The sequence below is a fragment of the Lycorma delicatula genome, chromosome 3 (genome assembly GCF_047948215.1).
Source record: "Lycorma delicatula isolate Av1 chromosome 3, ASM4794821v1, whole genome shotgun sequence".
In the NCBI taxonomy this organism is placed as follows: Eukaryota; Metazoa; Arthropoda; class Insecta; order Hemiptera; family Fulgoridae; genus Lycorma; species Lycorma delicatula.
Genome location: NC_134457.1, coordinates 162260186 through 162285100, shown reverse-complemented (window position 1 = coordinate 162285100; position 24915 = coordinate 162260186). Strand labels below are relative to the sequence as shown.

Below are 24915 nucleotides of genomic sequence, written 5' to 3'. Positions count from 1 at the left end.
TTATAAAACTCTCGGATAAGAAAGGAACTGTTCGCCGTACCATTATCCTGCTAATAGTTTTTTTTTTATAAACTTGTTGAAAATTGTATGGGGGTTAATTAGAAAAAATTGTAACAGGTTTTTTCAGAATACCTCAAAAAAAAACATTGAAATTTTAGTCTATTTTTTTTTTTTTAAGAAAGTTTAGGTACACAAGAGATAAATATTAAAAAACACAACAGCCAAAAAAAATATTGCTCTTTAATATGGGATAATTAATAATATATGATGATTAAAGAACATGCTGATGACAATTTTGGATATAGTATAATTTTTTTAAATCTATTTAAACATATAGATATATAAATAAATATATAGCCTACGATACTCCCAGTAACCTAAGGATTCCAATGCGAGATCATAAATCTAAATCGGTTCAGCCGTTGACCTTCTGCAATGTAACATACATACACCCTAAACACATTACACTCCTTTTTGGGCACTTCTGTACCCAAAATGTCAATGGATATAGTTTTATTTAAGAATATGCTTTCACATTAATTTTTAATAACAGATGTAGCTTTGTAAACAGTACATTCGTTTGCTATGCAGCGTTCAATAAAATTCATTTCTGAGTGTAAAAGTTAATTTTTGTTCTTGTTTGGTTCCATAGTGATTTTGTATTTTACTACCAAATACTCCGTTAGAATTTTGAAAATCTGAAGATTATCTGCGAACATTCCGAATACCCTTGATCTGTTTACGAGAGTGTACCTATTGTATGCAAAAATTAGCCTTCAATCTAGTAACAAATACCCTGTTTGAATTTTGAAAATCGGACGATTGTTGGCACAGATATTATAAGAGTACCCCATTGTACCTGCCAAAACAGTACCCCAGGGCCACCCGTTTGTTACCGGTTGATGGTGATGATTGGTTTAACTTCCCACAAGGTGCTCACATACCTCATCAGTCTAGCCTCACACGAGTCCCCACGGGAAGCCCATTATAATTAAACAGAATTTTTTTAAAATTTATTTAACATTATTTTATTTTAACGTAAATTTAATTCTATTATTATTGTAATATTACTCATTCAACTGATTCGAATCATTGAGCTCACATAGGGATAGAGGCTCATAGTTCATTAGTTCAATCCGTTAAAGTTTGTACTTCAACCGGCAAATCTCCACGCTACGTATCCTATCTTCTGTTTAACCTCCAGAACCACCGCAAGGTATTACTTCAAAGGATGAATAAGGATGAAATGTATGAATGTAAATGAAGTATAGTCATGTACAGTCGCAGGTCGACCATTCCTGAGATGTGTGGTTAATTGAAACCACCAAAGAACACCGGTATTCACGATCTAGTATTCAATCGATCCACTATTCAATCGATCTAGTATTCACGATCCAGTATATAAATATATATATATATATATATATATATATAGAGAGAGAGAGAGAGAGAGAGAGAGAGAGAGAGCCTATGACTTTGGAATCCTTCCGGTAATGTAAGGATTCCAACGCGGGGTAATACATCTAAATTGGTTCAGCCGTTGAGATATTATGGTAGAACAAACGTACATACATACACTCTAATTACACTTCTTTTTCGGTAGTCATGCGAAAACAGAAGTAATTGAAAATGTAATTTTAAATTGATTCTTTTCATGGAAACCCACTTTTCATCTCCACCAAATAAAAAGAGAAGCCTCTTCTAATAACTGCAATTTTGGGTAAAAGTGATACCTACTGACAGGGTTATTTATTTATTTTTTCTAATACTCTAAGCAATGAAATTCCATATGACAAAAATGTAAAACAGTTTTAATACAAGTTAATTCTAAATATAAATATTTTATTTTACAAATAAACTGTATTAATTTATAACTAACTTATAAAAATAATATTTTTATAATGTAATTTTTCTTTTTAAAAATTTAATAAAGACTCTCATACAATAATATATATAATTTACTTATACCTGTATAATTTTATAATTGTCTTAAATCCATTGACTGTTAACAAATTGATGGTGTTCGTAACAGACTGGTCAAAAGAAGTAAGGATTCTATTGATTATAACTGATGACTGCTTATTGATAAAAGTTTTGCACAGAAGATGAAGCAGGTCAATTATCATGTAACATAATAAATAATCAGTGTTAATAATCAGTGTCGAATGGCTATATTCAGTGCCGCTAGTGCGAAACAGTATGTCTTCTTAAGGAACAAATGTAGTAAAAGGTTTATTAGCGATTTGATAGAGACTTTACATTAAAAGATTACTGAAACGACCTATTAAAAAAATTGCTTCCGCTTGTCATCTAGTAAAGAAAATAAGTTCTTTCTTTATTTTCTGTTTGTTTATTTTTTCAATAGGATCTTCAGAAAACTGATACTTTAATATTTTAAAGTAAATTTCAAATTCATAAGTTAAAATTAGGTTTGTTTGTGATTTTCCCAAATTATATTTGTATGTTAAAAATTATTTAACAGTTGCATGAGTGGCAACATCATCAATCAACTGCTCAGTAAATGTTGTGATTAAACATATAGGTTACTCAATTCAACCGCCCGTCTTACATTTGATCGTTGGAGTAAAATTAACGACATCGATTCAGAGTAATTGATCTGTGACTAAATAAGACCATTTGTTTCTGGAAATGTAATCGAACTTATAACTGTAAAGCACTATAATGTCAAATTAATATACATAACTAGAATTAATAAACAACCAAATTAAAATACAGATCGTGGATACCGGTGTTCTTTGGTGGTTGGGTTTCAATTAACCACATATCTCAGGAATGGTCAACCTGAAACCGTGCAAGATTACACTTCATTCATACATATCATCCTCTGAAGTAATACCTTACATGGTTCCGGATGCTAAACAGAAAAGAAAAAAATATAAACATATTTTTTTTAACATAGGAGACGGATTTTAATTTCGCATGAATCAGTATTTAATAAAATTCTGCGTAATATTTTACTATTAAACTCAATAAACTTTCGGTATTAATGTAGGAGGCGATGTAACGCTGTAGTTAGTTCTTAGATGGCGCCACTGAAGCGCTATATTGATATAAGAAAATAAACAAAATTATAAATATAATCTAACCAAACTTAACCTACGCCCTCGCTAACCTTGACAAGCGAGCGAAGCGAGCTTAGGTTAAATTTGGTTAGATTATATTTATAATTTTATTTATTTATTTATTTTCTGATTTCAATATAGCGCTTCAGTGGCGCCATCTAAGAACTAACTACAACGGTAGATCGCCTACTGCATTAATACTAAACTTTCTGTACTAAAAGATAAAATAAAATGTGAGACTTGAGGAAATGATGATGATCGTGTGGTAATTTGTTGACTACTGCATTCATAATAATGTAAAATCTGTACTCTGAAAATTAATCAAAATAAGTATTAATGAAACAGAAAAATATTCATATATTTTACGTAAGAATGTTTCAATAAGAAATTCTGCAAAACCAATTTAAGAAAAGAAATTAATTAACAATTTCTCTAATCAATTTAAACGAAGAAAATACAACATAATGATATTTTACACCCATTGACGGGCCTATATATATATATTTAGACCGCATCCGAAAAAACCTTACGATTTAGAATTACAAATGTGTTTTATTACTTGAAGTAAAAGTCAATACTTTTTTCCTACTTCTTAATTCAATATGAGTACCGTGGGCAGACCTCTACCCAAAAATCGTCTTCATTCCACATTCTGGCAACCATGTCTGCAGGAATTGCTTCCACGATTCCTGTTATTCTTTCACGAAGGTAGTCAAGGGAATCTATTTTTCTTTGTGTACGATGTTTTTAATACGTGCCCCAAAACAAGAAATTCATCAGCGTCAAATCGGACTTTACGTGGTCAAGCGATGGAACTTCTCGGCTTGCTTTGACTTCTTTGCTTCTCTGCTTGATGGAACCTGTCGTTAAGGATCCTTGAGGAAACCTGTCGTTAACTGCAATTCACACAACTTCTGCTTGATGTGGAGGGACACCATCCGGTTGGAAAATTAGGCTCTCTGTATTTTCAATCTACGGAAACATAAAGTTCTCTTACTTGTCCGAGAACACTATAACCGTAATAATTTTCTTATGGAAAAGAGAAAAATGACCCGGAAATTCGAATGCATATAACACACGAGACATTTACTTTCCGATAGTTTCGAATGAAATCCATCAATTTGTGTGGATTTTCTGAGCCCATACTCGACATTTATTGATTCTTTGAACATGAAATGATGTTTCATCAGAAAATAAAATGCGATAGTTTTCATTATCAAAAATTTTGTTCAACTTAGACGTTACAAATTGAACTCTTTGTGGCTTATCTATAGGTTTAATTTCATGGTGTAAATCCAGTTTATAAGCACAAAATTTCAATCGCTTGCGAACAACATGGGTTGTTGATAACTAACTCTACGAATTTAACATTTTTGACATCGTTGGAAAACAATCGAATTCTGTGTTTTCGGCATTTTTTTTTTTTTAGTTTACGGTGAAAATGTCCTTCCAAAATGCTTCCGATTTTCAAAAACTGTTCACAAAAATTATGCTCGTTTTTGTCACTCGGAGAATTTCTACGACAGACTCGCGTATAATTTCTTTGTGAAAAAATCACTGATTTCGTTTCTACGAACGAGTACACGCACTTTTCTTTCTCTTATGGCAACGCCATGGTTCTTCTTAACATCTTGGCCTGTGCAACAACCTAATGCAGCTGCTATCTGACGGAGTATGTGTAACTTAAAATTTAATTATTATCGCTTTAAGATTGCGCATAAAATATTATTGTGTGTTACCAAATTAAAACTACATTCGTTTTTGAGACTTCGGAATTCTTTTACGGTCACCCGGGAAAAAAGTATATATATATATATATATATATACATATACAGCAGCGTACAAATTAATCCGAATACAGATGTTATTTAATAAAAGTAACTTTTTTTTTTTTTTTAAATCATACCTGTACAATTTGTGAATACCTAAAAATCCTCCTATATTCTTAATCACTTCATGTGCACGATTTCACATCGATTCAACACATTTTTTTTCTTATTTCTTAATCATGAACAATACCGATATCATTGCTTTAATGAGGTCAATTTTTGTGGCAAAACTAATTTTTGAGATTTTATTTGGGTTTAAAATCGCTTCTGGGGAGGTGCCTGGCTCCGGAAGCACTAATTTTCGTTCTTTCAAAGATGTTTTCATTATTTTGACAACATAGCATGACGCCAGATCTTGTTGGAACACTCTGTGAGAATTCGTTTTGAAGTTGTGTCACAACCCTTACCTTAATTTTTCAACAAACCATCAACTGAAAATAATGAAAAAGAGCCTTCAAATATGAAAAAACCCCAAAACATTTATTTCTGGGGATGTTTAACTGATTTTTGGATATGAGCCGGTTATTTATTTTATTCCGATGGTTTTCTAACGTATGGAACCATCCTTTGTCCCTGAAAAATTAAAATGTGAATCGTTGGAAAACAACATTTTTTCAGTCTCTTTTGGTCCAGTTAGTATGTGTTTTGGCCTACAAGAGCCTTTTTTATTGCACAATGTTGATGTTAAAAGCTGCTTTTTAGCTGGTCGACAAGCTTTCAGTTCAGCTGCAAGAAGTCGACGTTTAACAGTTTTCACATGTAAATCTGATCCACCGGCTGTTAATTTTCAATTTAAGTCTACAGCAAACAATTTTGGATCAAGTTTACTTTTTCTAATTAATATCCGATCCGGTATTGCGTTAGTTTTTCTTTTACAAACCCATTTGCCTTTTTTCTGAGGAGAAAAGGAACCAGTTTCTTTAAACTGTTTTAAAATAGCGTTCATTGTCCCTAATCCAACACCGCACTCAGAAGCTATTTATCGTTGTGTCGTACTGGTATGCTCAAAAAGAGAAACAATTTTCGCACGCTTTCTAGACGTAATGTCCATTATTATATATTCGTAATGTCATTATTTTATTGTAATATATTATTATATATTACACACAAAACAAAAAATAGGAAATCATGATTTTGTAACAAAAAATTAAATTAAGTTTACAAAACAACTATTTATAACATGAAAATTGCTAAATAACCCAAGAACAATAATCACACATTACACAGACAACTTAGAGTGGATGAAATCAAGCAGAGGAACCACAACATAGTAGAAATAAACAAAAACTACTGTTCAGATTAATTTTCACGTTACTCTATATAATGCATATTTTACAAAATAATTATTAAGTAGTAATAAAAAATTAAAAGAAACAAACAAAAAAGAGAAGATTAATTTTGGGAGAGAAACTGCTTTTCTGTCCAATTAATTAAAAAAATAGTCTATTTCGAATATTTCATTCGTCATGATGACATACTAATTGTTATATGCTTATTGCATCCTATTGAAAGTTTTTCTTATCTAGTCATAACTAGAGTTCTTGTTCCTTTTTTAATTAAAACGACTCGTTTTCAAATATGTGAATTGTGCTTTTATAAATTCTTTTTTGAGTAACCATACGGATCTTTTAACAACAAAGTTACAGGGGGCAGTATTAATCATCTATCTCAAAGTGGGTTAGTTAATTCCTTTATTATGTGGGTAAACAATATATGATTGTATGTGTTGTGTCTGACCATTTAACACATAATTTCTGTCAAATTTAATAAATTTGTAAGCGGGTTGCGACCATGGCTTTTACTAGTTGTATATAAAATCTGTAAGTTGATAATGTTTATGTGACCTGTTTCTGTTAATTGATTTCTTACGGTCAATTGTTTTGTTAAGTATTCTGATTGTATACACTTTGTACACGTATTTGTGGTTAAATGAGCATCCAGTCACCTTTTTTCTTACTTATACGTATATTTGGATAATTAAAACAAATATATCGACCTTTTTCCTGTAACATTATGAACAATATAAAAAATAAGTTAAAACATCGAAAACAAATGTCAATAAGTAATATAAATCAAATAGTTTTTTAACTACATTATTTTAAACAAAAAGAAATCATTTTCGATAGGTTTACATTCAACTGCACATTATTATAGAAAAATTATTGTATTAACTAAATTATCTCTGAAGTTTTCTTTATTTCCTAATCAATATGAAGACGACAGAGTTGAAAATCTACTGTAAAAATAAACAATCAAATCGTGTACTTTTTTCTTCTAGTAGCTGTAAATATTTTTTGTAAAGCGTATAAGTAAATTCAGAAAAAAACAAGCTTTAAGATGAAACTTCATTGAAGAGCACGCCATTTTAAAACCATGTTTCATATTTTTGTTGAACGTAGTTAATTTATATTCAAAATCCTCTAAAGAACAATGTGTGTAGCATTAAATACTAATGTTTGAGGAACCGATATATATGTAAAACATCAAATGTTTAACATTACCGTGAAAATAAGATGATATGCGTATATTTATCATTAACGACTATTGCTTAACAGTATTGTATTTAAAACATCAATATCATTACATTACGTCTTGAGACTGAACAAATTTTTTTATTAATAGCGAAAGGAGAAAAAACCTTACATGCAAATATGCAATTCATAAAAGGAAAGGTTGTTTTAAAGTATAAAAAATAAAGACCTGAGATCAGGGTGATATTCAGGGCGATGCAGTCGCCAAGCAGTTTATGCAACTTTCATTTTCTCCAGAACTTGCAATACGACTTAATACGTAATATGAACTACACTAAATAATCGAACATACATTATGCAGTGTATAATTTAAAACATAAAAACACAAATATGGCTAGAATTCAACTGCTATTACAAATGCTACGCAAATATCTTAATTAGTTATTAAAAAGATAAAAATAAATAAACTGGTTTATACGAGTACATTAGCTTAATCATGAACTTAAAAAATTTAATTTATCAAGAAAACGTTCTTGGTAGTTAATTTCTTTATATTTCACACATTTTTCACTGAATTCATAAAGTATACATGAGTAATGAAAACATTCGGTAGTACTTCAAAGTTATTTAAAAACAGAACAAACTAGAAAAAATTACATAACAAAAAAACTGAAATTCCAAAGTCGTCCCTTTTTTTAGTAACAAATTGTATTTCAGAGTAATCATCCCTCTCCCATACATTATTCTGATAGTAAATACGAGTAACAATTTTTATCAAGGAAATTTGTTAGAAAATCATACCATTTTTGCGAAAAACTGTAAATAAAATAATTTGTAAAATATATTAACAGTAAGTTTAGTTTGAAAAATAAAATAAAACTGAAATCCAGCAATAAAAAATCCTAAGTTTCTCTAGTCCTTTCACATAAAAAAGTCTCTACCACCCTCTATAGTAATCTGACAATTTTTTATAAAAATATTTTTTAGAAAAAAAATGTGATACGAAAATCTAACGTAAGGTTACACGTGCCGGAGTTTTTTCAAAGTTTTTCTATTCCGATGTTGGGAAGTTAACTTTATCGAACTGACTCATCGTCGTATTTGAACTAGTAACACAGAATTTTTTTTATCCTCAACATAATATATAAAAAAATTTAGAAAATATTTATGACTGAAAACTCTTTTTCAGTAAGAGTTTTTGTTATGTCAGTCTAAAATCACAATAATGGGACAAAACATTTCTATTATTCAGAAGCACTTAATTGAAAATCCATATATAATTAATTATATTATTCTTCGAGCAGTATCAACAAAATATATTCCCGATAGGTGGAAAAAGTCATTAAACATTTTTTAACAAATTTTTGTTTTTCATGAATTTTTTGATCAAATTTTACAGAAAAAAAAAACCACAATATTATTTATGTAATATTATTATATTTAGTGGGATTTCAAGATAAAAATAAGCATATTAGTTTGCTCCTTTCCGTGAGTATTTTAGTAAAACAGTGCAGTATGAAATATTCAATATTTATATATTCCATACTGCTAACAAAATACATACACATATATTTTATGAAGATTAAATAAAACATTTACGATTATTATGTACAATGAACGCCCGGTTACTGTCAATATTAACGTAAGTAAATGTAAAAAGGATATATGATATCAAAGATATCTGCTATTCGGATATAATAATAATATTTAAAGTGTTTTACAAATTAAAAAAATTAGATAACTACCTAACAAATGGGCATAAAAATGTTAAATATTCCATTTAAATTAATTTAAAAAAATTGAAAATAACTCAATATTGTTAAAAGTTAAATGAATTTACGATTAAAAAAAATATTATGAAAGATTCTGGAATCTTTTTCTTTTACTTATGATATTTAAATTCAACAAAGTGTAAGCCTTATTAATTATTATTATTGTTATTATTATTGTTATTTTATTAATTCTTAAGTGAAATAAAAATACTGGTAAAAATGTTCAGAAATCTTCCTTATACACCTAAATAATTATCATTTAATAAATATATCGATCAAAAAAAAAAAAAAAAAAACACCAAATGACTGAGTGGAAAATAACTGCTATGGAGCAACAAGCAGTTGTCATTGGTAAAGAGTTGCATGGGCGGTTCCATCAGAGTTCTGAATAAATAATAGTAACAAACAGCGTTCAGAAGCGCAGGATTGGTTAATGAAACTCTCACAAATATTCTTTACTTTAGAAAATTTTATACCGTTGTAAACTCTTTTATCTGTTTTATTACAGTCAGACAGTGGCTAATTTTGATTCATTGATTTGACAAATATCTTTAACAAAATAGAGTAATTAAATTTACTAAATTTAGCGACTCAAATAATACGGAATAAATAGGTTTGTAATATTTTTTTTTGTTTAAGTTTTAATTCGCGTACCTGAAATTGTAAAAATATATCAATTAACATTCTAACATGCTTAATTAATTTACAAACTGATATTCCAAAACTATAGCTTTTATTAAAATGTTAAAAACAGAAATTGCTAATTTATCAACTACCTGAATTACACTTTTACCATTATGTTAATCAGTTTAGAAATCTAAACGTAGTTAATCGAGTAGGGGCTTCTTTCTTTAAGCGAGTAAATATCAGACACTGTTGCACCACGACTAAAGTAAAACCTGTTGTCGAGCCTATATAACATGAACTTTCATACCGTATGAGGGCTGAGGTAAGTAAGTGACTATTACCGTGAGAATTGCAATCTGAACATCCTAGTTTCTGCGACTGTATTATGACAACAGTTATAAATTAAACAATTAGGTTTACTACGTTACGACTGTCAAATGACAGAACTTTCAACATTATAAATCTACGTGTGAACCTTGTACTCTTGGATGAAGAACGATACTGACCAAAATTGAGCAATTTATAAAAAAAAATAGGAAAATATTGTATAATTGGGATTTACGTGCTAGGTTTTTCTATTTAGGGATTACAGGTTTTTCTATTACCCAAGGAAAAATTCTTTAGGATTAACTTTATACCGTACAATTTTCCCAATTACTTTAATATTTTAAGTTGCACAGAACATAAAATTACAACTACTTTTACACGCCCATTCAAACATACAGTGAATTCCGTAGTTTTTGCCACCGAATACGAGTTTAATTCAACCACTCCACATATCAATAAAAAAAAAACCTTTACCGAAGTAAAGTAATATACTACACTTTTTAAGAAATTAAATTGATTTCTTTCACCTCAAAGAAGTCTGTACACGTATCAATTTCTTGCAGGCAATTCAGTTCATAGCCGATAGTTGGAAAGAAATAAAAAGTAGTGCAATCAGAAATTTCTTTGCCAAATGTGATCTAAAAGTCGATGCCAACGATGATGCTAACATTTCAGTAAGTTCAAAAGGAAACAAGTTCAAATTTTTAAAATCGATGATAACGTAGAATGCTACGAAGAAAATGAAACCGACGATAATGAAATAATCAAAAGGATTACTCAAAAACTGGACGAAATTGACCACGATTAAAACGAACCCGAACTCAAACGCGTATCTACACTAGGTGCAAAAAATTTAATTAACGAATTTTAGCAGTATTTTATGCAAAAAACCAGTGAAAGAAGCCCACTACTAACAGAATTGAGAGTTTATGGCAAATTTGTGGAATGTCAGATAATGAAAGAAAGATGACAAAGAGAAGTAGAAGAATCTTTTAAGAAGTTTAACCTAGTAAAATACATTAATGTAAACATTTCTATATTTTAGTGACCATAAAAGACACTCATTAGTTTCACTTGAACTTATATTTTGTATATCAAGCTTTGTTTCTATTAACGATGTAAGATTACATCATTAATAATTATTACATTACTTAAATTATGATTAATTAATACATTAATTATGATTAAGATTACATTATTCTAATAATGTTATTCATGTAACTTTAATACTGTATTAGAAATAAAATTCTGAACAATAAGTCATTAAATCGTGTTTATTAAATAGTATTTATGTGTTTGTATATCTGTATTTATGCATATCTCCTCAGTTTTCGTTAATATGACTTACTAGGGCCAGGTCCCGGCCTCAAAATGTTCCGATTATCCGGAATCCACTGTATCGCTAAGAAATACTTTTTTAAACTTTCCCAGATGTTTATTGCTGAACCTTCCCACAGTTAACAATGGACATTTTTTTTTACGATAACATGCATGCTTAATAATACATTTACAAAATTCATATTTTTAGTAAACTATGAAAACTGATTGTTTTCTTCTTTCTGTCCGAATACCATCACTGAAATATAACTTTCATCAAATTTTAATGTACAATATATTAATGCGCTTTTTTAACTTGCATTTCATTAGAAAAATATTAAATAACTGAATTTTGTACCACATAGTTAGACCTGATGTTACAAAGCACACGAACAGTATCTTAATAAAAAAAAAAATCTTGAGTTAACCTACCACTTACGTCCCGTTTTTCTTTATTTAAAAAAATAATTCTCAGGATATTATTACGAAAAAAGTTATTGAATGTTATTTTAAACTTGAACCTTCTCCAGAACTTTATAGATCAAGACATTATAATTTTATAATCCAGTTATTTGCGGTTTCGTTGAATCTGTAGATAATGTACGATCATGGCATTGTTATTTAGATACTGTATAACATCACGTTTAAAATAAACCAGTAAAGAGAAACATTCAGAAACCGTTTGCAAAAATAAATATCTAAAATAAGATGTTCATTTTGATTGTTAAATAGACGGTAATAAGAGGGAAGAAACATGATCACAACATTTAAAATATGAAATAACATAAGTTCAAAAGAAAAAATAGCGATAAAACAATTAATCAGAAATAGGTATGGTTTAACGATACTGTATTAGATTATAATAAAGGTTACGAAGTCATCCATGAAAAAAAAAAAACAGCTATAATATTTTTAAATAGATATGACCATTACGTATACCAAAAATAAGCTTGTAAATGAAATAGTAATTTATAATATATAATATATAAAATTTCTTTAAATTATGTATTTCACTTGAATTTACAAGTAATAATTGTGAAACTATATTCCCGAAACAGATTGAAAATATTTTCAGAGTCTTAAAACTCATATTAACACTTAAAACCATGAAATTTATTATTTTTTAAAGTATTTTATGAGAAAAAAAATTTAATAAAGGTTTTTCATATTCGGGGGAGTTCAAAATGTGCAGTGAACTAATAAATCAATTGAACAGCTCGTCAACGTTCCCAGCGAGTAACGGTTGAGCTGAAATAAAATAAATTTTTTACTGTTAACAACTAATTAAAAACTACACCATGCAAATTTTCAGATTAGAATATTTTCATAAATAACGTATATACATTTGTGTGTGTGTATATGTGAGTGTGTGTGTGTGTGTGTGTGTGTGTGTGTTGAATGTTGTGTTTATCTTAAATTTTAGTTTCAACATGAATTTTCGAATTAATTACGAAACGAATAAGAAAATTGGAGAAATATGGCACAACCGTACTTCAGATATCAGAGAGAAATAATATGTCAAATTACTAGTCCGTTAACACCCACAAGCGGGAAACCAAACATTAACACCATATCCTATTATAATATTGTAATAAAAAATAGTATTCATTACTTTCTTTACAGATTTCAACTGAATTGAAAGTGAAATCCTGTTTAACCGGATATTTTGTTACAGAGACAAAAGTCCATCGCAAAATAAATCTATTTATATTTTACTTAAACATAATTTTCTTTCTAATTTTTTTTTTTTTTTAAATTAATAAGCGATGGATTAATCAACAGGAATTTAAACATTTACCTGATTTAAAAATAATAAAATTAAATAGAATTTTATTAAAACACACGCGCGCGCGCGCACACACATATAACACTTATCCTTAAGAATCATATTGATGTAATTTTTATGATTTTTTTTTATTCCAAAGTTTTTTTTTTATTACTTATACGACTAATTCAAAAAGAACTTCACAAATTTAAAACCGTAGATTTAAAAATTTATTTAGATAACTGACAGATTCGGTTGAGATCTCACTTGATAGAAAAATACATTAAGTTTGTCACTCAACATTCACTTTAGCTCGATATGGGTTCAATGTGTAACGCGACATACATCCCACCTGAAGTCGATTTCATTCCAGACTGTAGCCTGCAAGTCAAGCGTTACCTCTGCACCTGTGGCGTTAATTCGAAGTCTTAACTCAACGAGATCAGAAAGCAAAGGTGGTACATAAAACCGATCGTTAATGAAACCCCACAAAAAAAATCTAGCGGGATCAAATCTGAGAAACGAGGTGGCCATGCAATCGGACCTTCACGACCAATCCACCGACCTGGGAATCGAGTATCAAGAAAATCTCGTTCTTCTAGGCGGTGATAATGTGTCCCGTCTTGCTGATAGGAATGGCATCCATCTCGTTCATCATCGTCTAACTGAGAAATTAGAAAAGTTTAAAGCATATCTAGAAAAATGATGTTCCACAGTAACTTTAGGGACCGTGAGCGTCCTGGTGATTTTGTACATTTAACAGAACAACCTGTCTCAACGAAGGTTTGGTGCTAAGAGTAAATTGTACGCCTACTAGGAAGCTCCCTATCGTACTCTCTACGAAAATTACGTTAAACTGCAATTGCTGAGTGCAAATCATGAGATCAAAACACAAAAGCGAGCACGTTTCGCATCAGTAAATGTATCCATTTTTAACAACACTGATGACAGCTTTGGAGGCCAAATTTGGTACTAATGAACTAAAATAAACATAGTAAACGTTTGCTATGTTTTTTGCTGTGAAATGTGACCTCAAACGAATCTGTAAGTTACCTAAATAAGTTTTGATATCCTTGTAAATTTGTGAAGTCCTTTTTGAATCACCCACGTACTTTTTTATTAGAATAAATTATTACTGCTACATTTTATTTTATTTGATACAAATGCAATGTATTGTAATATTAGATAGAAAATTGTAAAGACAATTCGTATAAAGTAAAAACATTTTACTAAAACTTATTTGAAAAAGCTAACATAATAATTAACGAATCAACAAGATCTCCAGATTACCTCAATAAGTGATTTTTATATTATTACACAAAAAAGAAGAGTACAATATGTTTGTACTATCGAATACTTGTACAAAGCGAAAGGATGAGGTGAAAAAAATAAACAGTTGCTGTTTCTTAAGAAAGTAAATGAAAGGAAAATATATAAAACTATGGAAAGACTGACCATAATATGTATTTGAGACAAGAGCAATTACAAGTAAACAGGTAGTGAAGATGAAAATGCAAATGTGTATCAATGGAGGGATGAAAAGAAAAAAACTAAATATTAATACATTAGAGTTATAGCAAAGGTGAATCCTGTGGGCAGAAGGCTAAGGGAATATATGTTGTGATACTTGGCCATTTGAATCTACAAGGAAGTTAAAAATTATGGGAAGAGCAAGAGAGGCAAACAAATTAAAGTGAAAAGATAAGGCAGTAAAGTAACTAAAAGAAAGAGGTAGATAAATGAGTAAACCCCTAGCTTGAGCTAGAAAGTATAATGGAAAAGAATTAAAGACGCATATCCAAATTCCATATAACATTGGATAAGGCAAAAATAAATAAAAAGAAAAATATAAGCAAAATAAGATCAATCATAAACATCAGTGAAGTAAAAATCCACTTTTCCCTAAATACTTAAACATGTTTACAGAAGAACTTTTCAGAATCATTGTACCACTTCATCATTGATTTCTTACCGGTTATACACATCTGAGTTTTTTGACAACCATAAAATAAAATTAAAGCTCATATTTAGTTTGCATAAAATTAATATTCTTTTATCAATTGTACCATATAACATGGCTAGGGCCCTGGTCTGAAAGGGTTCTTTCAGACCAGGGCTCTTTCAGATAATAGATCATTAAGTTAAAAACACTATTCCATTGTTCAAAATTATAAGTCTTTATTTCAAAATCATTTCCATTATACTTTGTTATAAATACAGCAACCATAAAATGTTAAAATATCTATAGTACAAACATTTGTACTTTACAGTACTTTTGTACCTACAGTACAAATTGCAATACAGCATTACATACAGTATGATACTTTATGCTATGCTATTATTACTGCTCTGTAAAGTTAATTTTTAAAAAATAGATAAAATTTTTAAATATACAGCAGGCCTACCTACCATGGATTCACAATATTTTGAAGAATTTATCTGTCGCTGTCTGCTTCAAACCGATACCCTGTTTTCTCGTTGCTAGAGACTAAAGCCTTATAAGATTCATAAGAAGAGTACAATCAACCATGTCATATTTTTCAGCCCCCTTTAAAACTGTCTCTAAAGTCTCAAAAGCCTTTTCTGCCGTCAGTGGTTTTATATTTGTAGCAGTCTTGTTCTCTTCATCAGAAGAATGTTTTTTATGAACATTATGTCTGTATAATGATACAACCATCTCATCATTACAACTTTTCTTCTTTGTTACATTTATCAAACTGAGGAATCTTCTGAATTAACCAATTATCAGATTTATTTTTCTCGTTTAACGTTTGATTTAGAACTTTTCCCTATGCTAATTTTAGAGTTTCAGTTTTTACGCTGTCCCAAGTACCTGCCATCAGATACACACTTTCCTTCAAGTTGAATTTTTTTATTAACTGTTTGGGTTCTTTCTAATTTTCACTAATTAATATGTACCGAAGGAAAGATTTTTGATAAAGTCATTTGAATATTTCTCTGACACTTTGATCCATTGATTGTAGTATACTGGTTACGTTCGGTGGGATGAATATAACATCAATATCCAAATGCTGATGTGATGAATCAGCTGAAGGATGTGCAAAAGTGTTGTCTAATAGCAGTAATACAGAACCACTAATTTTATTTTCGGCTTTTCTTTCCTTCATTAAAGGAACCAATACATCATTTAACCATTTAATGTAGTAAAATGTTCAATATCCATCCAAGCATTTGTTTGGCTTAAGTAATTAACTGGAAAATTTTTCATACCAACATTTTTTAAACATCTAGGTTTCTTGCATTTTCCTATAACAGTTAATATTAATTTGTGGGAACTACTTGCATTTGTGCACGTCATAATTCTAACACATTCTTTATTAACCTTGAACCTAGAAACAGATTTTTAATTTCTAGACACTAACATTTTTTTCTGGAAAAGCTGTCTAGTAAAGCCCAGTCTCATCAACACTGAAGATACACTCAGTGTTGCAGTGTTGTACCGTTTTTCTTTTATAATAAGCAAAAATTGTTTCTTAAAATTATCGGCACTCAAAATTAGCAGAAAGATTTTCACCTGAAGTATCTAGCTTATGTATACCATGTCTCAATTTGAATTCTTACAACCAGTCTGTCATAGCTCTAAAGTGTGAATCACCTCCCAAGTTTCTCATTCACTATAAATGCCTTCTCACAAAAAAAGGCCCTTATATATTCAACCTTGCTTCTTTGTTGCATAAAAATTGTGTACACTGCACAATTTAACTTGTCATTTTCAGCTGTTTTCATAGTTTTTTAGAGTTATTAGCATTCCAAAGAATTATATTTACCACCATAAGAAGTTAGCATAAGTTCACTTTTTTAATGTCTGTAATAGTGATTTACCATCGTTAAATTTGGAAGCCAATGTGCTAGCCATTTCTCCTTTCTTCAAACAACCAATATATTGTTTATTGACAGCACTACTCCTTCTTTTGGAAAACATCATAAAACAGTTAATTTAAAAAGCACAACAATTAAAAAGTAAAAACCATTAAATGGTTAAAAAGTCAAACTCCATATAAAAATATTTCAAAAACATTTAAACAAATGAATACAGTACATAATGTAATTATGCTTACTAACATATGCAAACTAATCAAAAGCTGGTGTGGTATGCTCCTGATATTGAATTATATCATCAATGATTCATAGACTTCCACTGAGATAGATTGTTTATCGATGGAAGTTGAATCATTATTCTAAAGCTACACAATTCATGTCCTATTACGTAATAAAATTAATTTCTGATAATAGATCGTTCGGTTAATGGATGTTTGAATAATCAATGCCCTATTGTAAATGTTTTCCTGCTCAATTTAATAAGTTTGAAACTTCCTAAAACTTATTCCTAATAATTTTTTTCTTCATTTTTAGGTGTATGCGATGTGGAGATTAATTCTCCTACTGGTAGCAGCAGTAGCAGCAGAAGATCGCTGGAGTAGATCATCCACTGACAGGAGACAAGGAGATTGGATACCAGTAACTGCACCTTGTGTAAAATGTCCCCATAAGGGACGTAGCATTGATGAAGACCTAGCCGCATCTGCTAGCCTTCCAAGTGTGCTGACACCTCCTGCACAACAGCAAATCCATCAGCATCCACGTTTACTGCCACCTCCTCCCCCACCACCAGACGGTTTGTTTCAACATGCTGCCTCCTCAGGATTCCTTAATAATTTTAGTGGTCAGCAACCATTTAATGACAATAAACCAAGGCAGTTCTTATCGCAACAAAATCTCAGCAATAGACCACAAGATCAATCAAATATAAGATTCAAAACAAACCCTCACGTGGCCGACTCCTCTGGAATACCATCCAATTTGTTTCAAGTTAGCCCTCAACAATTCTCCCAAAATCCAACTCAACAAGCTTCACAATTACTTGCAACTTCTCAGTTCATAGCCCCACAGTTTATACCTCAACCTGAAAGAGCTCCGTTACAACAATTTCTTCAATTGAATCCTCCCCAACTTTTACAACAAAATATACCTTTCTCTAACTTCCAACTACCAGCAAATCCTCCAGTCTTTCTGACGCAACCTGGAAGTCTAGCACCCCAACAGCAACCTATTTTGTTCAATCAGATCACGCCTACAATTTCTCAAACTCCAAGACAATTCTCATCAAATGTTACAAATGATTTTAAACAAGATTCCAAAACCCAAGGAAAAGAAGAAGTTCAGCTATTATATGTTCCAGTTGAAACGCTACGTCAAAGAGGTCGCAACACAGGCCGAAACAGAGGAAATAAAAAAGTTGAACAAAATCGTTCAAATAATAACTTTGAACAAATAAACCACCAAACTGAAGCCAACATTCCCATACAAACTACAAAATCATTCTTTAGACAACAAAGTGCTGAAACTGAAGAACAACACTACAGACCGAATCAAAACACTCAAAATTTCCAGGACTCCCAGCAAAGTCAACACACATTACAAGAAACTATTCAAAAGCCTCAACAAAATCACCAGGCAATTCAAGAAACAACATCACCACAAATTCAGTACTCCCGAGGAATTTTTCCACAACAAGTGCTACAGGAGCACACAACTTATGCCCAGAATGTTCAGAATCAACATTCAGAAATAGTAACACAATCACCATCAAATATTAACAATAATAATAATAATAGATTTGAAGCAGCTCAAATACAAAGAGATGACTTTTCTAACATAAATAATCAACAGTTCACCTACAATCAATATCAACCAGAGCCCAAACAGGAGAGAATAAAACAAGCAAAACAGGAAAATATTAATCAGAATTATTTTCAAGCACAACAATTTTCAAATCTCAATAATTTCAATGGCAATCATGAAGAATACCAACACAACTTGAGTTCTGAAGAGCAGGAAACAACCATACCTCCACCTCATCAACCTCCTCTTTCAGTATATATGGAAACTAATGCAAATTCAAGAATTGCAGATGTATTGACTCATTTGAAAAATGCTAAAACAATCCCAGTACTTGATACTTTTGGTCCCGATTCACCACAAGTTTTTGTTGGCCCTTCAAATTTAAATCCTCCATTAGGATATTTAAAATTTGAATTACCATATCTGTCATCACTTGACAATAACAGAGTTGAAAGAAAAGTAGATCGTTTGCCATTCTTTGTGGCTCCTCTAAACTTTCAGCCACCTCCAGGCTATTCAAAAATTCCATTCCCAGCTCCCCACATTGGTTCTGTTGTAGTTTCTAATATTACCGTTCTGAAAACAGCACTACATGAAAAGCCAAATGAGTACACTACAAGACCAGAAACAAGTACATCAAATGGTTTTAGTCAATATACAATTCCTGACAATATATCTCCAATAAGTCCTCAGCTTCCATCACTCATTAATTCATTACAAGAGGAAAAATATTTTCCATCAACAACTGAAGTTCCAACTACAACTCCAATATCAACAACTACTGTATATACAACACCTTATAGAAGAAATCAAGGTAGAGGATCTCATCGTGGCTATGGGACGACAACAACAACCACAGAAACACCAACAAGAAGGCCTATTCACAGACAAAGACGTCCTCAGAATGTACGTCCTCATTCATCTTATAGAAATTCCCAGATTGAAACAACAACAAATACAACACCAGAACTAGTTATTGCAACAACACCAATTCCAGAATATGAACAAAATAATGAACAACAAAATGTTTATTCAGAAGCAGTGACAGAAATTCCACAACTTAATCAAAACTTCAGACATCAGTTTTATGATACAAACAATAATAACAATAATAATCAAAATGATGGAAGATTTAATTCTCAAAACAGTCAATCAGTTTATTCTGAGCAAACACATTTTAATTCTCAACAACAAAATACTAATCAATTTAATCAAAACCACCAAAATCAACCAAACCTGAATAATGTATTACAATCACAAGGATTATCACAAGATATTATACCACAGCTGGAACAAGTACAACAATATTTTACACAGTTACAACAAGAAGAATTTTTACAGCGAAATAAACAGCAACAGCAGCAGCAGCAACAACACTTACTTCAAGAAGAACAACAGAAACAACTACACCAGCAAGATCAAACTCAAATCATCCAACACTCTCCTCCACCTTCATTACCTCCACAAACAACCCTACCAACACCTGCACCACAACAGCACCGCCAGTATCATCAAGAACAGTATCACGAAACATCTCAAAATTCTGATTTAGTCAATCACAATCAATATAATTCTCCTATTAACGACCAGAATAATAATAATTACAATAATAATAATAATAATAATAATAATAATAATAATAATTATTCACCAATTGGATTTGTTTCTGATTCACCACAACAAACAACAGAAGCTGTGTCACAAAGAGCATCCCCTCATACATTTGAAACTACTACTGTAAACAATAACAGAGTAGCCAGCTTAAGAAGAGATCCTTTGAGACAGCGATACCGAGGAAGAAATTCATATCAAACAACAACAGAATACGCTCCAAAACAACCAGAACAAGTACAACAGCCACAAAGAATTAAACAAAGACCTAACCAAGCTCAAAATTTACAAGTAATTAGAGGAAACAATAATAATAACAATTATCAAGATAATTATCCTACAAACACTGAACGTTTAGATGAACAACCACTGACTGAACGTAATGAGGGGATACAGTATAATAATTACAACAATGATCAAACTCAACTTAACATAGATAATCAAAATTATCAGAACAGACCATCAATAAATGAAAATGGGCAATTTTATCAGCAGAAGTTTAATATAGATCAACCACAGTTACAACATACCAAAAATGAACAAACTCAAAATGATGAAAATACCCCACAAATACATATACAATTAGAAAACAGTACACCCTACACACAAACAAAAGAAGTAACACCAGTATCAAACTTGGACATTCATAATTCACAACAAATATTTACTGACGTATCTTCAAGGTATGAAGATAATGATCATGTAACAGAAAGACCAATAAATCAACAAAGATTAACAAAGTATACAAGGGTACGTGGTAGAATAAATCAGGGTCCAAGAGAACAACAGCCAGAACAAAATATTCAACAATTCCATCAAGAAATACCACAAAACTATGAAAGTTCATCATCATTATCTCCATTGTTACCAGATGATAGTTCAGAAAATATTAATGGAGATATTACAGAATTAGAACCTGAACCTGAACAAGTAATTACAACAACAACTACAACTCCTAAACCAGCAGTCGTACGTGTAAGGGGTCGTGTACGCAACAGACAACGAACAAGTGGGGTTCGTCAAACGACAACAACGGAATCACCGAATTACCCTATAGAATCAGGGCTAGTATCAAACCCAGAATCACAGTTTGCAAGAAGGCCATCTTCTAACAGAAATACTCATTTAGAAAGAAATAATTTTAACAGACATTCAAATAGATTTAGAAACACAAATTCTCCTTTGAATAATAACTATAATGAAAATTCAGAAGCTGAACAAAATTACACACCATCATCTGCAACACCATCTTATGAAGAAGATGTTATAAATAGCAGGAGTTCAACAATCACAACAACAACCACAACAGAAACTATACCAGTTAGTAGGAAATACAATCATATTTTAAACAGAAATATAATAAGACGTACAAATGGTAACAGACAAATCCATCAGACGACTACAAGTTCACCAAATGGTTCAACAACAAAATATTTAGTGAGAACAACGAGAAGACCAATTACAACAAAGTTACCTGAAGGAAGAGCACGTATACGGAGACCAACCAAAGCATCACTAACAACAACAACAACAACTGAATATCCACCATTAAATCATGGACAAGATAATTTTGCACCGCCATCAGCCGCATCGAATGAAGTATTAGACCCATATTATCCATCTCAAATAAGTAATAATAATAACCACAATAATAATAATAATAATCACAATAATAATAATAATAATGATGACCACAGTATTAATCATCATCGTTATAATAATGATAATTATAACTACAATCAGTATCATGTTCCTACGAGAAGTCCACCTAAGGTTCAGTATACTCCATCTTATGAAACATCAACAAGATTAACTCCAACACCATTTTCTTCAGCATCAGTTGAAAATGTTGATGATTACTGGAATCATGCTGTGACAATACAACAAAGTAACAGTTATGATTTTAGTGCAGAATCATCCCCAGTAACTCAGTCAACACTGAATACACATTACTCTGATGATGAGGACAGTTATAGTCATCATCCATCAATTGCACCGTACAACCAAGATCAAACACCATACTCGTCCAATGAACAATATGTGACAACTTACAGTAAAAGTAAATTAAAACAACCACAATACATAGGTAAAGAAAATCAATGGAATGAAAAAAATGAACCAGAAGCAATACAAGCTGCTGATCAATATGAAGGTGAAACTCCTACAAGAAAATATGATGACCAAGAACGACAAAATTATTATTATACCAATGAACCGGTTAGACAACAACCAGTAATAAATGAAAGACCAGTATATCGACCAAGTATTTCATCAGAACCTGAACCAGAACAAACAGAAGACAGTAAATACATAACAAGTTTTAATGATGGTGAAGAGAATGATAAAAACAACAATGATGACTCAAGTGATGAAAAAGAATTGGCATACACAACAAATGAAGATGTAAGAAACAAAGAAGACTTGAATGGGAGTGCTCAAGGAAAACCAGTTGATCCAGTAACAGGAAAGAAGGTAAGCAAACAATAAATTTTTTTTGTAAAAAATTATTTGGAGAATTTAAAAAACATGAAATATTATTGCGAATTTATTAGAGAAGTGAAGTACAAGTATAGATAAATGAAAACCATTTTTTAATTATTTATTTATTTAGCACCATGAATACTTGACTGAAGTATACACTTTAATTTAAACAATCTATGAAACTCTTTTTTACAGCTTAAATAGGGAGCAAATGGCTACAACTAATGTCACGTTTTGTAAGAAGGGTAAATGGAAAAAAATAAATTATTAAAAAATACGAAAGTTATTTTTTTCAAGGTCCAATCAGTCACGAAATTAAAACTACAGTGAAAATAAAAAATTTTTTATTTGTAACAAGTACTTACATAGTTACGATATTTCTCTACATAGTCGCCACTCCGATTTAGACATTTGTCATAGCATGGTACCAACTTTCCAATACCCTCATCATAGAAATGGCCACCTTTGTTTTCAGCCATGTTTCCTATGCTGGTCTGCAGCTCGATATCTGTGTCAAAATGTTGTCCTCCTAGTCAGCGTTTCATGTGAGCAAAGAGGTGAAAATCAGATGGAGCCAAGTCTGGGCTGTATGTTGGGTGATCAAACACTTCCCAATGCTGCAGGAGCTTCTTTGTTACAGCTGCAGTGTGCGGCCGAGCTTTGTCATGGAGAAAGACAATGCTTGATGACAACATTCCTCTCCGCTTATTCTGAATTGCCCTTCGTAGACGTTGAAGAGTCCCGCAGTATGAGGCTGCAGTGGTGGTTGTGCCACGTTCTATGAATTCCACTAAGAGCTGCAGACCAGCGTAGAAACATGGCTGAAAACACAGGCGGCTCCATTCTATGACGAGGGTATTGGAAAGTTGGTACCATGCTACGACAAATGTCTAAATCGGAGTGGCGACTATGTAGAGAAATAGCTATGTAAGTACTTGTTACAAATAAAATTTTTTTTATTTTCACTGTTGTTTTAATTTCGTGACCGATCGGACATTGAAAAAAAAATAACCCTCATAATAATAAAAATCAAAACAAGACATGTACATAATATAACTAGAGTAATAGTTTATTAAAATAATACATTATTACAAATACAATATGATTAGCTAGTGGAATCTGGATAAGATGCTAAACTGCTTCCTTTACAATCTATAGTTGTGCAAATCTGAAATGTACTGGGTAATTCTGATGTTTCAGCCTGATAATCTAAGCCACATTTAATAAACCAGTTTCTGCAAATCATTGTTGTCAGACAATGAAACATTATTGCACATTGGCTTTTATTAGTGGGCAATAAGCATTACATTCAATATACCTAAAATTCATAACCAAAATTTTACTAAAACTATTCACAGGTAGAGAAAAAAATTACATAGTAATTTTCTTGAAAATACCTTTGTTGCAACTGCTCTTTAATAAAATATAATTCAGTAAAAATCAAATAATCAGCATTTGATTAGACTGCATAGTCTTTTAATCTTAAAAAACACAATATCTATCTCTGTCAAACCATACAACAGAAATGTTGCTATGAAATGTTCCACAATACTTCAGCTTACAAGAAGTTTTTTATACTTCCATAGCTATTTTTAAAAATTATCAAGTAATTTAAAGAATCTCTCTACCAATTTTTTAAAATAAAATTTTAAAATGATCATTTACAGAAACACTAGTACTCTGTCAATGAATTTTTAAATAGTACTAATTAAAAAATATAAAGTAAACCCTGAATTTTCATTTTGTGCATGTGCGCATGCATATGTATGTGTGTGTCTTCACATACTTTTGATTAACTTTTCTGAATTTCGATTAATATTATAGTCATATTAGGATCTTCATATATTAACTACAATAAATATATTAAGTAATTAAAATAACCCTTTAATCATCTTATTTTTAATTTATAATTAACTGTGCTTTTTCTGATGCTGCTTTGAATCTTCATCACATCCCTCTTGATCCATCCAGGTAAATGTTGGGACAGTT

The 24915-nt window shown here is 30.9% G+C and overlaps 1 protein-coding gene across 1 annotated transcript in view; it reads left to right on the top strand.

Moving 5' to 3' along the window:
- The window catches only part of LOC142322164 (uncharacterized), a 107729-nt gene that overhangs the window by 78930 nt on the left and 3884 nt on the right, over positions 1 to 24915 (top strand). The window contains exon 2 of the mRNA XM_075360924.1: positions 17566 to 22917. Coding sequence (XP_075217039.1) covers positions 17575 to 22917 — 5343 coding nt within the window. The 5' untranslated portion in view covers positions 17566 to 17574. The remainder of the gene's footprint in view (positions 1 to 17565; positions 22918 to 24915) is intronic.